Genomic DNA, 16,942 nt, shown 5'->3' on the forward strand with positions numbered 1-16,942 from the left:
AACACCTAAGTCGTCTTTATACGTACCTTCAGCTTAAGAGAGTAGCAACTCCACGAAATCAACGTTGTAGCCGCAAAGAGGTTTTCAAGATGGTTTTATTAGAAAACGATTCGGTACACACATTATTAGAATAATAGTTATTGAATAACCGATACACAGCATAAATATGAGTGCTAACTGATTTTTCCGTAAAAGTTTAATTTAATTTCCACTTAAACGGTAGTCTGTATAACATATGCTGTACCAGAGAGCACAGGGGCTCGTATCGTTGCTTACAATTGACCTGTCATACATGTACCATATAATAACTAGTAACTATAGTACATGTGTGACGGGTCAATTGTAAGCAACGATACGAGCCCCTGTACAGAGAGCGTGGATGGGGGAGTTACAGGGATGGTCCTGGCTTTTAAAAAGCTGTCGCCAAAATAATCGCCAACCTCAATATTTTGTCGCCAATTTTCAAAAAGTGTCGCCAAAAAAAGTAGTGTACATTTTTCCAAGTGTTAATTTAGTCTATTAATGTAACAGGCAATGAAAATTACAAAAGATGGATTAGTTAATACTTTAATTACAACAAGCATTAACAAAATGTTACAAAGTGTTACATGAAGATCCGTCGCGATTTTAGGGCTGCCCACTTGTTGAATGCAGTTTCAAAGTCTAATTTTTCACATCTGTACATGCTGATTCTCATTAAATTCTCGAGAGATGAGATGCAGAGCTTATTTCTGATGTCAGTTTGTATGAGGTTCATCTTACTGAATCCACGTTCATAGTCCTCAGTGCTGACAGGTGACACCAGTAGTCTCTCAGCAGCCCCCCCCCCCCTTTTATGGCTAGCTTCACAAAGCTTGTAGCGAATTGCTTCCTAAATCCCAAGAATGATCACTGAATGCTGTATAAATTTTCTCGACAAGAAAAATAGGATCTCCATTCCCACGAATGAAACTTACACGAGTCAACACCTGGCAATATTGGACCGTATATATAAGCGTAAATTCACACCCAATTTAGGGATTCTTTCACTCCTGTATTTTGAGAAATAAATAATTATTATTAATTATGCAAAACTGTTTTTTGTTTTTTGCTATTTCTTGTTGCGGAGTTTAAGTCTCTGCAGCCGTAACACGGGACTGATGGCAAAAGGAAAAGATCAATGAGTAAAATGCTGCACTGGCGACAGATGTAATTGTGATTGAGATTTTTTCCATTTGCTTTGTATTTATACACAGTAGTCAGTACTTCAAAGGTTATCAGTTTTCTGTGAAGGTTCAGCAAAACTATTGTATTGGTATATGTATAAAAAAAAAAACAGAAGGATTAGCCATACAATTAATTGTATCTGTTCTATTCGCGTCTTCAGAAGTCGGTCAGTTGTAGGTATAGTGCGGTAGCATGATTGACTGTATCGCAGCATACAGTACTCAGCCCAGATGTCAGCCTTGGCATCCGTCCGTCTACGGGAGACGATGGCATAGCTCCAAAGTACGCTTTTGCTTATCCTTCTTTTTAGCTCTCTTTTCAGCTTGCTTTATTCTTCTCTTTCCCTCTGCGTTTTGAACTCCCTGCCTGACAGCTAGACGCCAGCTGGAACGGTTGTTTGCACAGCTCTCCCAGTCGTTGACATTGATGTTTGCTGTCTTCATATCCTTCTTGCAAACATCCGGCAACTCCTGCGACACCGTTGGTGCCAAGCTGTATCGGCATTCGTCGTTCCCTTGGGCACACCAGCTGCGTGGAGAGGGGGGATCTGCTGCATGGGCAACAGCTGATTCTCCATACCACCCTGCCCAGGCTTCATAGCTCCAATGGAGAGGACACTCCAGCGTCGTCGTACGGCATCGGCACAACACGAGAAGTAGCAGTTTACCGGTTCTGAGTCAAATCTCGATTGGCGTAGAGCTTGGCGCCAGGGGTTACTTCTGACGGTGGGAGAGATCATCGGGTCTCACTGGACAGCTACCGCCCGCCTCAAGCTGGGCAGCCCCCAGTCAGTAAGGTGCTGCCCGCCATGGCCTGCCTGCTTCACTGGGTGCGTGGAGCTTAGAGAACCATCTCGACAAGTGGACCACAAAACTCTGCACCAGGAAAGACTAAAAGAAGAAATAAAAAGACTCCAACTCTTCGTTTTGCAACCTGGAACATCAGGACCATGTGTCCTGGATTGACCACTGACCTACAGCAGATCGACGATGCACGGAAGACTGCCGTCATTGACAGAGAACTCTCCCGACTGAACATTGACATTGCCTGCCTCCAGGAGACCCGACTGGCTGACAGCGGCACCACCAGTACGCATTCAAGGACTGCAGCGAGGGAGTGTACATCCATACCAGGGCTGACGGCAAGCTGTTCAACATCGCCCATCTCCGTGCTAAGACTAAAGTCATAGAGGTACTCACCCGTGAATTGCTCTTTGCCGACGATGCAGCCTTGACATCATACACAGAAGATGGACTTCAGCAGCTGGTATGCTGCCTCTCCCATGCATGTAAGGAATTTGGACTGACCATCAGTTTGAAGAAAACGAATGTCATGGCACAGGACACAGGCTCCCCTCCCTCTGTCTCCATCGATGGGTACAATTTGGAAGTTGTCGAGAACTTCACATACCTCGGGTCTAACATCTCCAGCTCACTCTCCATTGATTCTGAGGTGGGCGGCAGGATTGCCAAGGCAGCAGCAGTGATGGCCAGACTTAACCAGAGGGTCTGGAACAACCCCAACCTCACAGAAAAGACCAGACTGCGTGTCTACCAAGCGTGCGTGCTCAGCTCACTTCTCTACAGCAGCGAAACATGGACCACCTATGCAAGACACGAGAGGAAACTCAACAGCTTCCACCTGAGATGTCTGCGGCGCATTCTGCACATCCAGTGGCAGGACAAAGTACCCAACACAGAGGTTCTAGAACGTGCCAACATGAACAGCATGTTCTCCATGCTCGGCAAGAGGCGCCTTCGCTGGCTCAACCATGTCAAGAGAATAGACCCAGGTCGCATTCCCAAGGACCTGTTATATGGGGAGTTAGCAGAAGGTGCACGACCAACTGGACGACCACATCTGCGCTACAAAGATGTCAGCATAAGCAGATTATGATGTAACAATGCACTGTAAAGATAGGGTTGTCAATAAGAACAAAGGATCGTTTGTGTAACAGGTTGATTCCAATGCATTGCTTAGTCAAGTTTATGGCTTCCTTTCGTTCTGGCTTTAAATTTATTCAGTCCAAGTCCATGATTGTATGTACAAATTAAATAACCAAAAAGTATGTCGCCAAAAAAATCGCCAGATGGGATATTTTTGTCGCCAATAAGGAAAAAAAATCGCAATTTGCGACATTGACGAAGCCCAGGACGATCCCTGACTTATAATGATACAACTTGCTTCTAAGACAGTCGTTATCCTGTCAAATATTTTAGAGAAAGAAAGCTTTTATATTACAATTGAATTTGTCAGAAAACGTGGGATTCACGTTTATCTTGTCTTTGAAGCGATTATAATTTTTAATAGTACCACTGTATAGCTGGGTTAAATCTAGCCCTACAATCCAAACCCTAGACCCTTATATTTATGTTTTGGACGTCGAGGTCTTCCTGCCTAAATAACGTGTGTAGCGTGAATTGATGTCGACAGACATCGTAAGTAAAGTAAAATTTTCATGAATATCTCACACTTGGTAGCCCATAACGACGCTTTTCTGCAATTTAAGTCTCATATGTTTTAGTCGACTTTCTCCATTTTCTTTTTTTCTGATAAATTTAAATTCTCTCACAAAAAAATGGACAATTTTTTCAAGTTTCGTTGGCTTACATCTCAGCTGGAATGTGACGGAAGCTGGGAATTCCGATATTGGGTTAAGTTGAAGTATATTTCTTAACAAAATGAATAAAAATGTATTAATATTGAAGAAAGTGTTTAAATAGGTTCATTTTGTTCAAAAATCTTATCATTTTAAGTGATTTTGGTATTTTGGCTTCCATTGCAGTACATGCAGTACGTCATCTTCCTTTAACCAGTGAACTTGCATATTAAGCAGGATAGAGTACATTTTTAGGCTGATTTCTGAATAAATTGGGAATAACTTGTAAAAAGTAAGACCAGTCAGACTTGCTAGTCACTTGTTCTGTTGGATAAGTGGCTTGCTCAAAGCTTTTTTGAAGCCAGATTGGATGTGAATTTTAGATCTGTTCATTGTTATTAAAATTTTAATCCCAGCCCTAAATATGTTCAATCTCATATGGTCATCATTGATCTAGGATAATGTGGGCATTAACTTCCTAACTTTTAAGTCCTATTTTCTTTTATTTCTTTCAGTTTCTCACGGAACTAACCAAGCTGTTTCAGAAAGGAAAGGCTTCTGGATCAGTTCAGATCACAATGAAAAGATGTAAGCAAGGATCCTGTAACATCTGTGAGGTTTAATACCCCTCATAAATACAATACTAGTAGTCAAATACAAGATAATACCATCATTCACCTACTATGAGTTTCTACTAGCAAATGTGCGTTCTAATCAGTACCAAGTACAAAGTATGTTTTGTCAGTCCAGTGTGTTTTATAAACAATCTTAGCTCATTTCTTTCTGATGAAACACATGAATTTTATTACAAACTGAACCAAATGCTTGTATACAAAAAGAGTGTTTGATAAGTAAATGTGCAGAAGTGTTCCTTTTAGCTGGCTTGTAATTTGTATGTGTTAAAGATGCATTTTAATAGTACAAGGAAATTTCATAAAAACAACGGAGCATTTTTACTCAGTATATTAACCACATTTTCTGGCTATTCCTTTAGCAATCTCAATCCAACAACAATTGGTTATTCCCAATCATAATTTACATGAATGATGAAACTTGTTGAACAGACCCACTAAATTTTTGTTGTGTGAGATAATACTGATTATTGGAATATTGTGGTATGTACCTAAAATTAAAAATATCACAGTATTCATTATATCAACATAACACAACTGACATAACATTTAAAAACTATTTTTATATACCTTTATTTTCCCATTTGACTGCTTCTAAAATTTACAAGGCTTATTCTGAATATAGGTAATTGAACATTCCATAATGGGAAATCTGCTTCATTGAGAAGCTGCTATTACAATGATCTTAATTAGTGTGCATTTTGTTGAGATTGTTCACTGATGACCCTTGACTTCAAACTTCATAGTTACATGTTTATCAGGATGTCTGAATACATACAAAGGGACAGACAACACATCATTCATCCAGTAGGAAGGTTTACATATTGTAGATAATGGCTTTACACATGAAAATGTTTTTTAAAGTGTTGTCAGCACACAAGATGTGACTTTGGTGTTAATTAACACTTTTAATGGGATTTTGTGAGATTAGTTACATCTATTTAAGTGAGTGTTTGTGTGTGTCATTAGGATTTTTAACATAGCTTTAACACTTTTTCAGTCATATTGCTACGATGTCTGCATTGTGGCAGTATATAGTGCTGTCTAGCACTGTGGCATCATGCCGCAGACACGTCTTTGGTATGACTCTGCCAGGGATCAAACCCACGACCTCCCACATCCAAGGTGGATGCTCTAACCACTAGGCCATCAGAGCAGTCATATTTAAGTGAGACCCATTACAAAACACAGACCACCTTTTTACAGCAGATGTTTACATGAAAAAATATACATGTAAAGCAGACATGCATGGACAATCAGAATAACTCATAAATCAAAATAACTGGTCATGAGCCACTATATTACAGTAATACAACAATTTTAATTATTTAAGTATATCATATTTATTATTTTAAATTCAATACCCATCCCATGTAAACTCTCCATATTTTTGTTGTAAAAATCAAACCTTTTTATGCTGGCCACCTTTGAAAACAAAATGACCAAAATGTTTTGCCCCGAGAGTATGTTTATGTTTAACCTGAAGAGTGTGTATTTTATGTTTAGCCCTGAAATATTTGCTGTAGTTCACACAACAGATGACTTAAAATTAATTGATCATTAGCCATAATTTGGAAGCTGGGCTGTATTAATAATTCTTTTCACTTTCTTTTGCAGATGATGGCAGAATAAAGCCAAAGCCTAGGAGAGGCAATGTAGCCGAGCCAAGTGAATATAAATGCTTAATACGGGCAACGTTAGGAAACAAAAAGATAAGCACAGTTGTAAGTAAAGGAATACCTGACAAAGAAATTTAAGAAGTGATATTCATAATATATATATATATATATATATATATAGATATTATTTATTTAGGCAGTTATAAAGTACTTATTCTGCATTTGATAAATAAATGTTGGTGTATAGTTAAGTTCACACCAGATAAATGTTTATATAACTTTGTTCGTACATAATAACCCAACCTTGTTGCAGCTCAGTATTTTTTTTTGCATCAGCATCTGATTCATTAGGCTGATCTGATTGTTTTATTAAATTTGCAAATGATTCATTGGCCCAAAATCTGTAATGTATATAGATGAAATCTGTTTATGTTCAACAAGAATTACATTAGCAGATCTGGTTATCATATAGAGTACATGAATGCTGTTGTGTCTGCAAGCAGGTGGGATGCCATTTTAAGTTGTTTAAAGGCCATAACTCTGAAATATTGTCAAAATAAATTTATCATCAAAATCATTGTACCATCAGATTCATAGGAAATCTGTTACACAGCAAATCAGCTTCAAACTCATTAAATATGTGAATGAAAGTTTTCATATGCCAATGGTATGCTAATCTAAAGTAAATTATGGATCTTGTTGAGTTTAAGCTCCACTGCATATTTGATTGAATTGTAACAAAAGTATGAATGCAAGGGCGTTTATGAGACATACAGATGCATATGCTACATTGATCATAGCCCTTAACAACAGTGATGAAATTCATCTCATCAAACTTTTTTGGGACCTTGTTAAGATGCAGTTTCAGAATCAGTGTGGTTAAAATCATTTAAAAGGTGTGAGTGATACAGTGCCTATTCTAAGTAAATCAAGGACAATAAATCCCTGAAATACAAACCAAAATTGTTCATCATTGAAATCATTCAAACTCCTGTCAGTGTGAACCTTCACAGCAAAATTAAGATTTGAGATGTATCTTTAGAATCAGTTCGTTGGAAATCAAAATCTTAATGCATGAATGTTCACAAGTCTGTGATGCTTATTTTAAATTGATATAGGGTCATAATTGTTAAAAGAACCCAAACAAAATGCTATAATGTTCACAATTTACTGAAATCCCTAAGATGATCAAGGGCAAACTCCTGTTCATGAGGTCGTGGGTTCGATCCCAGTCGAGTCATACCAAAGACTTAGAAAAATGGTACTAACAGCTGCCTTGATTGACGCTGAGCATTAAGAGGTTATTGTTAGGACTGGTTGACCTGGTGTCAGGATAATGTGACTGGGTGGGACATCATGCTACATGTCTGCAGCATGATGCCCCAGTGCTAGACATCACTATAAACTGTCACACTGCAGACATTGTAGCAATATGACTGAAAAATAGTTAAAGTAGTTAAAAATCTAAGTCACACACACACAGTAACTCCTAGAAATGCAAGCCAAATCTGTGTATCATCAACTTATCCAAATTTCTTGTTGAGATCCAGCTTGATGGCAAATTTTGATTGATATCAAACAAAAAATGTGGCAGCTAGAATATTCACATGCTTGTACACAGTTAAACAGCTAGAAAGATTGACACTGCTATGTGCAGATCATCCTCATCATCAAGGTTGTCTTAGCACTTTTTGAAGTGATGTTTTACAGCAAATTCTGGTTGAAATCTAATTATGAATGTCAAAAGTAGAGCATCAACACTGTTATGCATTAGCAACAATTGCTAAAATGATCTGAGGTAATAATTATAAGAAATATGTGCAGATCATGCTTATAATCAGCATAGTTTTTGAGATGAAGATTCGTGGCAGGTTTGGAAAACTTAAGTTTAAATGTTCACAAGGTTGTGCATTAGCAGTATCAATGCCAATGCTAAGATGAACAAATGCCACAGCTCTGAGACGTGTAGAAGATGCTTATCACCAAACTCCTGAGCTTTTGTTACAATTGGGTTTCAAAAAGAAATCAGTTGAAATCAAATGATAAATGTGAAAGCTAGAATGTTCACGAGATTGTGCATTAGAATGCGTTATTCTGAGACCATCAAGAAATACAAACACAATATGTACTTTATCAACATATTTCGATTTGTAGTTAAGGGGAAACTTAACAGCAAATATGGTTGAGATCATATAATAAACATGGCCACTAGAGTATTTACAAGTTGGACAAGTGGATGGAGACCATTGCTATCTACCCTCACTTTAGCAGTAGGAGTTAAAACAAGTGAGAAGAATAGGTACATCTGATTGAAAATAAAACAAATACAGTAATCAGATCTTCTGTTTCACATTTGTTTGTCTCTAGATCTTGGAAAGTTATTTCAATAATGATAGCTCTGTTGCACATGATTTGTTTGACTGTGGTTCACATGTTCAATTATATCATTAAAAAAACTTGATTCAGTTAATCATTTACAGATGAAATTTAATAAGAAATATGATATGATTGGAGCATATTTATCTCAAGACAGAAATTGGTACTAAGCATGAGTTACTTATATAATACAACACCCATTGTAGATTACATGCATGACAGCATATTAACAAGTTCTAATACACAGAAAAATTTCAAAACATTCTTTAATATTTTTTCTTTCAGATTAGTCAAAAAGATGTCAATAGGTTTCAGATGGTAAGTTTCCAATGATATCTAGGTACAAACATGCCAGTCATTAAGCTTTTGGTGTAATCATTATGGTTTTTTCCACTAAATTATGCCTTACACATAAATGTATTCAGACTATGCATCTTCAGTATATCCCTAAAAAAATAAAATAATTTGTTTTCTCATTTTTTATTAACATCCCATTATTTCCCACAGACCGTATTCTAGAAAAATTGGCTTCTACGTAACTAAAATTTAAGAGTACGCTTGTCCGTAGACTTGCATGCACTTTCCTAACAGTATTATGTTCTATTTATAGCAGCTACCGTATTACATGCTGGTTTCTACTTTCAAACTTTTGGCCTTGGTTTCTTTTTATTGCAGTTGTATGGCTTAGGTAGGAGAGACTGGTTTTCTAATGTTTAATCTTTGCTCACAGATTCTTTATTCTAATTCATACCTGTTACAAAACCAGTCTGTGGGTGTTTGACGCTAGAAGTCTAGAAGTCAAGTCAGATTCATTCTAGTTGATGTGTGTGTGTTAGAGCAAAAATGTTTTTTAAATAACCGATTCAAAGATGAATACATGAATTACACAATACAGCATTCCATTCTAAGCTGAGTGGAAAGGATTTTACTATTGGGCATGGTGGTCAAAGAAAGAAACCTCAAATTAGCTTGTTTTGCTAACTTCAGTACTAAGGTAACTTCTTTTCTACACAGAACTAGATTGTGAACACAAATTTTAAAAATGCAGAGGTGTTATTTATTAAGTTCTTAATAGAGCACAGATTACCCCCAGCAGTAGAAGACTACATTGGTCCTTTGCTTTGTTCAAATGGATGTTTTCTGATTCCAAAATTGCAGAAAACATGCATATGCAAAAACAAAATCATCTGATATTGTTAGGTGTTTAGCAGAAGATAACTCACTTAAAATTGCAGAAGCCATGAAAATTGGGCCATTTAGTATTGCAACAGACAGGAGTAGCGATTATGATGACAAAAAGTTGCACCCATTCTTTGCAAGAGACTTTGGCAATGAAAAGGGCTAAGTTAGAGTGCTCTTCTTTCATTACCAGAATTAACAGTTGATTCCACCAGATAAAACATTTTTTATTTGCTTCCTAATGCTTTGAATAAACGTAAGTTGGCACAACTGCATGGGATTTTCAGCTGATAATGCATCAGTGATGACTGGAATTCGTAAAGGAGTTGCATTCTATATTTTGAAAAACATTTCCATCAGTGTACATATCAAGTTGTCCCAGTCATATGATGCACCTTGCTGCAGGAAATGCTGCCAATAAATTAGAAGGAGAGCTCTTGAAGTATTCTATCTGACAGTGTACTTCATGTAGACAGAGTTGATGTGCAATGGCACCTTATTTCCCAGTTAAAAGACCCACGAACTGGAAGAGATAAATTTCCTCTTCTTTGTCAGGTTATGAAAGGAATATTGGTTCTTTACCATTTTAATGTTGTCTGTGAGAGATTGATCAGTATTGTTAACAAGAATAAAACTGAATTCAGATCCAGGCTCTGTAAACCAGCACTACTGGTGTGCAAAACATTCATGGTCTCAGCTGGTACAAAGTGTTTTGAAATGCAGTATAAGAGAATGATGCTTTTCAAAACTCAAAGTGCTATATATGAAAACCTGAAGCAGTAATTGATGTTAAAAGACCAGAGGGGTAAATAAATCATTTTGTACATATGTTCATTGAATTTCATAATGTTATATGTGGATTATTCTTTTTCTGCTCAGATTGCTCATTTTGTCCACTTGGATTACACTTTTTCCTCACCAGGGGTTGGCATGTATGTAGGTATATTTTTTGTGGATATATAGATTAGATAAATGAATGGATTAGCCTTCATGGGAAAAATATTGCATGTTTTGTCATTCATGAAGTGTCAAGGTGCTTTACTCCAGTTGCCTAGGCACTAATTAACCTACTTGTATTGCTGTAAGCACAAAACCAAACCAAATCAAGACTTTTCCAAAGGTATTGTTGTGGTTCTTGTAATTGTCCTCTATGTTTTTTTATATTAATTGAGCTCATTTTTTTTGACACTTGTATGTTGTTATCATTGTATTGTGTTTAACACCATTTTTCAGCACATGATAGGCTAAACATGGTATCCAGTATGTCTACTGTAGTAAGTATCATGGAAAATCCTGGTAAGAACCACTGACCCATAGGAAGCTACTTGCAAGCTTTCTCACATATCCACAATGCTTGTCTAAGCCTAAGATTTCAAACAGCAGCAACAACAATTCATATAATAACTCAAGTTATCTACTTTCAACAGTTACCAAACTTTGAGAGTGGTTTGTACTTGTGGTAAGGAAGAACTCTATTAATTTCAGAGTCAGTAGCTCAAATGTCAAGGTCACTTTAAAAGAAGAAAAATGATTCCTGCACAATAACTCTAGTTCTGTACCATCTCCAATTTTCCAAATGTTGTGATTGTCATGCAGGTAGGACAAGGAAGAACCTTATCAATTTGGGGTTAAAAGGGCAAAGATTGAGGTCAGTGAGTGAAAGTAGAAAACAGTTCACACAGACAGTGCCTAAAGATCTTTAACATTTAGAGTGACCAAACTTTATGGTTCTCTTGCACTGTGGATAAGAAAGAAATATATTGCTTTTGAGGTACAAAGGTCAAAGGCAGAGATCACAGACTGAAAGAAGAAAAATGTGTTATAATTTGTATAACACTAGGATGCCCAGAAAGCTCACAGAATTTCTAGCATCACTGAGAATTCATGAAATTCACAGGAAAGCTACCAGAATTTAAATCTCTAAAATATTTCAAGTACATGCCAGGACTAAATATAAGTAGCCATATTACCTATGTGGCAAAACAACTCAGAAATAACTGTCAGATTCTGACCCTCAGGAAGTGTCTAAAGTTTCTTTCTCTCTCCCTATTACAAGAAATATGCTCTCATTTAACCAACATCCATTTTTCACTCAATGTTAGCATCAGGATGCAGTTTCCACCTAGATTACATTTTTAAATGGTTGTTTTTATATGTATATCTCCTTCATGTACCACTGCTTCGGTGGCATAGTGGTTAGAGCGTCTGCCTCGGATGCAGGAGGTCATGGGTTTGATCCTTGGCCGAGTCATACCAATGACTTACAAAAATGGCACTAACAGCTGCCTTGCTTGAGGCTCAGCATTATGAGGTTAGTGTTAGGACTGGTCGGCCTGATGTCAGGATAATGTGACTGGATGGGACATCATGCTGCATGTCTGCATCATGATGTCCCAGTGCTAGACATCACTATAAACTGTCACACTGCAGACATCATAGCGATATGACTGAAATTTTTTTACAGCTATGGTAAAAATCCAAATCACACACACACACACACACACACTCCTCCATGTACCATTTAAGATGGATGGAGTTCAGTAGGAATAGTGCAAATTATCAGTATATTACTGATTTAATCCAAGAAATTAAAATAACAAATTTTGAATCCAGGTTGTATTTAAGGTCTTTTAAATGTACTTAAAGGATTTAGTTTCAGGTTCATATCTGCAGGCAAGTTCTTCTTTATACCTAGATAATATTTACATTTATCCATGCTGTGGGGGGGGCCCAGAGTGGCAGAGTGGTCTAAAGCGCTCTCCGTTATGGATCACTGCCATCTCACCTCTGTCTGCGTGGGTTCGAGTCTAGGATGCGGCTAATGTGGGTATGTGAGAAAGCTTGCCAGTAGCTTCTCGTGGGTTGGTGGTTCTTCCCGGGGTTTTCCCAGGTTCTTCCTCCACCATTACTGGCTGCCATGCATAGCCTATCGTGTGCTGAAAAATGGCATTAAACCCCATAACAACAACATTTATCCATGCTGTGATGTACATTTGTTTTCAGGGCTGTTACTGTTTATTATGAATGCAAGGAATATGTTGAAACTTTGCTGGAGGTGTAGAGGGTTTGCTGGGGGTGTAGAGGTTTGGTATAGTTTTCAAACAACTATGACATTGTTAGAGTTTGGGAGCACGTTTCTGCTTAGCAATGTGTCTCTGAGACTTTTCATTCAGTGGTCATGCTTTTCTTAGGAAGCCTGTCTGTATCAGGATAAAAGCTAGGACATTAATTATTTCAGGGGGGCAGGCTTCTATTAGGACTAATTTATTGTGACTCTTTATCCTGTGGTGATTTAACTTTGTTTATAGGTTCATGTGGAATCATTATAAGCCAATATACAGTAATTAGGTTAGTTCACCATGACATTTTTAATGATAAAATCCTGTGGTTGTGGTTTTGTACTGTATGATGAGTCATGCATATATCCATTCATTGACAAGTTTCAAGGTTAAGTCATACTGTTAAGTACAAGTAAACATAATGTGATGCAACAAGGTCAGGAGTTCTTTTGACTGTAGGTCATGGGGTTTCTAAAAAGGCTTCTGACATATTTCCTGATAAGCCAGCATAAATCGGTTAATTTCTTTACTGATATAGTATTTTTAAAATACCGACTTTGAATCATTCAAAGTCCTGTACTGCAGTTTTGATATTGCATGTTATCTACTTTTATATGTAACTTATGACTTGAAATCAGACATTCTTAGTTGTACTATTGGTCTTGGAAGTTATTCATAAAGAATTTATTCATTTACATAATTCAATCATTCATTGGAATAACCTGCTCTAACATTAATTTATTCAAAGACATTTGGATATTTAGTTGCTGTATGGAATTACCATGAATTCATTTAAAGATATTTTGGGAGTATATCAGTGATTTCGTCTGTACTTTTGACACATCAGTACAGTAGTAACATCATTCAGATTACTTTGAACTATAGGAATTGAAAGAACTTTTTGGATATTAGGAATTTATTCACAGTACTATAAGTTATTTTTCTTTCGCTTATATTTTAGGGAAATAAATTAATATTTCAAATATTTGTCGAAAGAATTATTAGCAAATAAGCACTATTAGCAGTCGACACCCTACATTAACCAAGAGTTCTGCTAAGTAGCTAGTTACATATTAAATCTTTTTAGAGAAAATACCTCATGTTTATTTCAAGCTATGCAGAACTAATTATTCCTTTTTGATTAAAGGTTTCTTACCTATTTTGCAGGCATATGCCAACTTGCTGAAGGGTAACATGGATGGATTGAAAAAGAAAGACAAGAAAACTGCCAAAAAGACAAAATCTAAAGCAACACAATAGATGAATTTGGAGATCATAGAAAGTTTAGATTATAATTGCATCCTTTTTTGCACCATCGTTATTCATCATGATCTGTCACAGGAGTTATCACTTAACAAGCTTCCCACAGAATGTTATCAAATATTTAGCATGAAAGCAGTTTAATTTCTAGAATCAATGTCAACATTATATGGTGTGAAACATTTAAACTCCAATTGATATTGCATGTATTTTTCATTTGAAAATTCTGAGCAAATAATAATGGAAAAATGGACAGTAAATTTTCAAGAATTCACAAGAACCTTTAATTGCTTCATACCTAAAGAAGCACAATTAATTCATATAAAATGTCAATGATCAGCTCTGATATGGTGAACGTCTGTAGCTCCCTACACGATTTTTTTACCCATATGCATTATTTAGTCAACCAAGCAACACTCCAACCAATATATTACCAATATATTAATGTTCTTTTGGAAATGTGTAAACTCATTTGGAGACCAGTTGCTTCTTTACCTATGTTGGCATTATAATTTAATACTGTCCTGTTAAATGGGTTGATACAAGGTTTAGAAATTATCAGCACCAAATTATGGTTAGATTTTGCATGACCTTCTCCAATCTTAGTGAAGTTGTATATACTTTTTACCAAGAAACAAATCAGACAATGATTGTGACACATTTATATGTACTACAAATACTGTATATGTAATATTGTTGTGAAAAACTTGTATAATGGAAAGATCTTTGCGTAGATTTTTCATGCACACTTTTTTACATGTTAAATTGTGATAGAATTTATTATGGGCTATTCCATTTAAACATACACTGTACCCAGGGAAGGCATTTTTTAAAATATATTCTAGGGCTCTTTGATTTCAGAGTTCATATTAAAATGATAAAAAAAATTATAAATTGCATCAATGGATGAGTACCCCATGTTAAAAGTGCCTTCCCTGGGTCCCAGATATGTTTTACTGGAACACCCCTAGTGTAACTGATTTTGTTTTCTTCACAAATTATTCTGTGTTGCATTGATTGTTGGAAATATATTTGTAGGTATGAGGTATGAGAGAAGAAGGTAATACTATTCAATTTTTTTGGTATGGATCTATCTTTATATGTAATTGATATGTAGCAGTAATTGAGCTTCAATGACAGGGTATGTGTACAAGTCAGTACTTTTCATTCATGAATGACCGCTCCAATGGCCTAGTGGTTAGAGCGTCCACCTCAGATGCGGGAGGTCATGGGTTCGATCCTTGGCCGAGTCATACCAAAGACTTAGAAAAATGGTACTAACAGCTGCCTCGCTTGGCGTTCAGCATTAAGAGATTAGTGTTAGGACTGGTTGGCCTGGTGTCAGGATAATGTGGCTGGGTGGGACATCATGCTACATGTCTGCGGCATGATGCCCCAGTGCTAGACATCACTATAAACTGCCACATTGCAGACATCGTAGTGATATGACTGAAAAATTGTTAAAGCTACGTTAAAAATCAAAATCAAATCACATCATTCATGAATGTCATCACTATTTCTTCTTGTTACCTGTGTGTATTTCTGTCGCTTATTCAGTGATACCATTTGATGGCTATTAATACAGGTACTTGGTGATTTACATTTGTAACTACCCCACTACCCCATGTCATTGTAAACTTTGTCACTAGATTAAACTCCATTTATAATAAAATAAGGTTTTACAAAATATTATCAAGTTCCTGCATGGAGCTCTATATAATATATATTTATAACAAGTATGGATATAAGGAGATGATTTTGTGTCCTTTGCATTTGATGAAGTTTACTCTGCATACTTTAACCTTATGCCTCGATTAACAGAGCTGAAAACTACAATAAAATTTAAAAGAGTTTACATTATTTCTTTTTCATGCATCATTTATTGCTGGGGAATTGTTTAATGTTGTCATTTCGGGTAGGCTTTGGAGGGAAAATGATATAATGAAAATAGTGGAATATTTGCAGTCGTTTTGAGTCAGACTTTAGATTCCAGTTTAGTGTTTAAAACTGAAGTTCCAACATTGTAAATTGTTAGTTTAAAAATTATCCACACTATAATACATAATGATGTTTTAAAAATAAAAATGTCTTGATCAGAGAGTTTTTATCTTTTTTAATGAGATAAAACATTCAGTAAAGGACTCTCAGATTGCTTCTTTCAAGCCATAATTCCAGAATCTTCTGTTCTTTTGTATTTAGTGGCTTTGTTGGCATGGATGCTTTTGTAATTGTTATTGTTTTGATATGGTGACCGCTTCAGTGGCCTAGTGGTTAGAGCGTCTGCCTCAGATGCAGGAGGTCGTGGGTTTGATCCCCGGCTGAGTCATACCAAAGATTTACAAAAATGGTACTAACAGCTACCTTGCTTGGTGCTCAGCATTAAGAGGTTATTGTTACGACTGGTCAGCCTGGTGTCAGGATAATGTGAGTGGGTGGGGCATGATGCTCCAGTGCTAGACATCACTATAAACTGCCACACTGCAAACATCATAGTGATATAACTGCGAAATTGTTAAAGCTACGTTAAAAATCCAAATCACATCACATCACATTGATATGGGGACATATAAATCCACTGTATATTTGGGAAGCAGCAATTTGTCATCATAGCTGTTGTTTAAAATTGCCATCAGCAAACTTCATCTTTATTGATTTTATGTTCCGTATTATTATTAGCGAGAAGTTATTACGAAGTTCAGCTTTCACCAAATCTTGTCCAAAGATATGAATTTCCACTCCAGCCAAGCTCATTATGAATGTTTTAGTGTTACCATGTATAATAAGATAGAATATGTTTGAATAATGCAGAAAAGCAAGTCATACAAGTCATTATAAAGAAAGATATTGTAAAAGTATTTGAAAGTATAATAAATTTGTTTTGTTATGATGCATCCAACTATGAATACAGTTAATAGCAGAAAAGGATCATAACTTTTTCATAATGTTAGTCATATACAAAGTTTGATGAATGCAGGGCTTTCAGTTATGGGATTGTATGGTGTTTACTGACAA

The 16,942-nt window shown here is 36.4% G+C and overlaps 1 protein-coding gene across 1 annotated transcript; it reads left to right on the forward strand.

Annotated features, from left to right (window-relative positions):
* The first annotated feature begins 21 nt into the window (after nt 1-21).
* LOC149805495 (signal recognition particle 14 kDa protein-like) lies at nt 22-16,026 on the forward strand. Its single transcript, XM_089950088.1, has 5 exons — nt 22-113; nt 4,321-4,393; nt 6,055-6,161; nt 8,718-8,750; nt 13,838-16,026. Exons 1-5 carry the CDS (start codon nt 90-92, stop codon nt 13,928-13,930), a joined length of 330 nt encoding a protein of 109 aa, XP_089806214.1. The 5' UTR covers nt 22-89; the 3' UTR covers nt 13,931-16,026.
* The last annotated feature ends 916 nt before the right edge of the window (nt 16,027-16,942 follow it).

The sequence above is a fragment of the Sinohyriopsis cumingii genome, chromosome 2 (genome assembly GCF_028554795.1).
Source record: "Sinohyriopsis cumingii isolate HCF-2022 chromosome 2, ASM2855479v2, whole genome shotgun sequence".
Classification (NCBI taxonomy): domain Eukaryota; kingdom Metazoa; phylum Mollusca; class Bivalvia; order Unionida; family Unionidae; genus Sinohyriopsis; species Sinohyriopsis cumingii.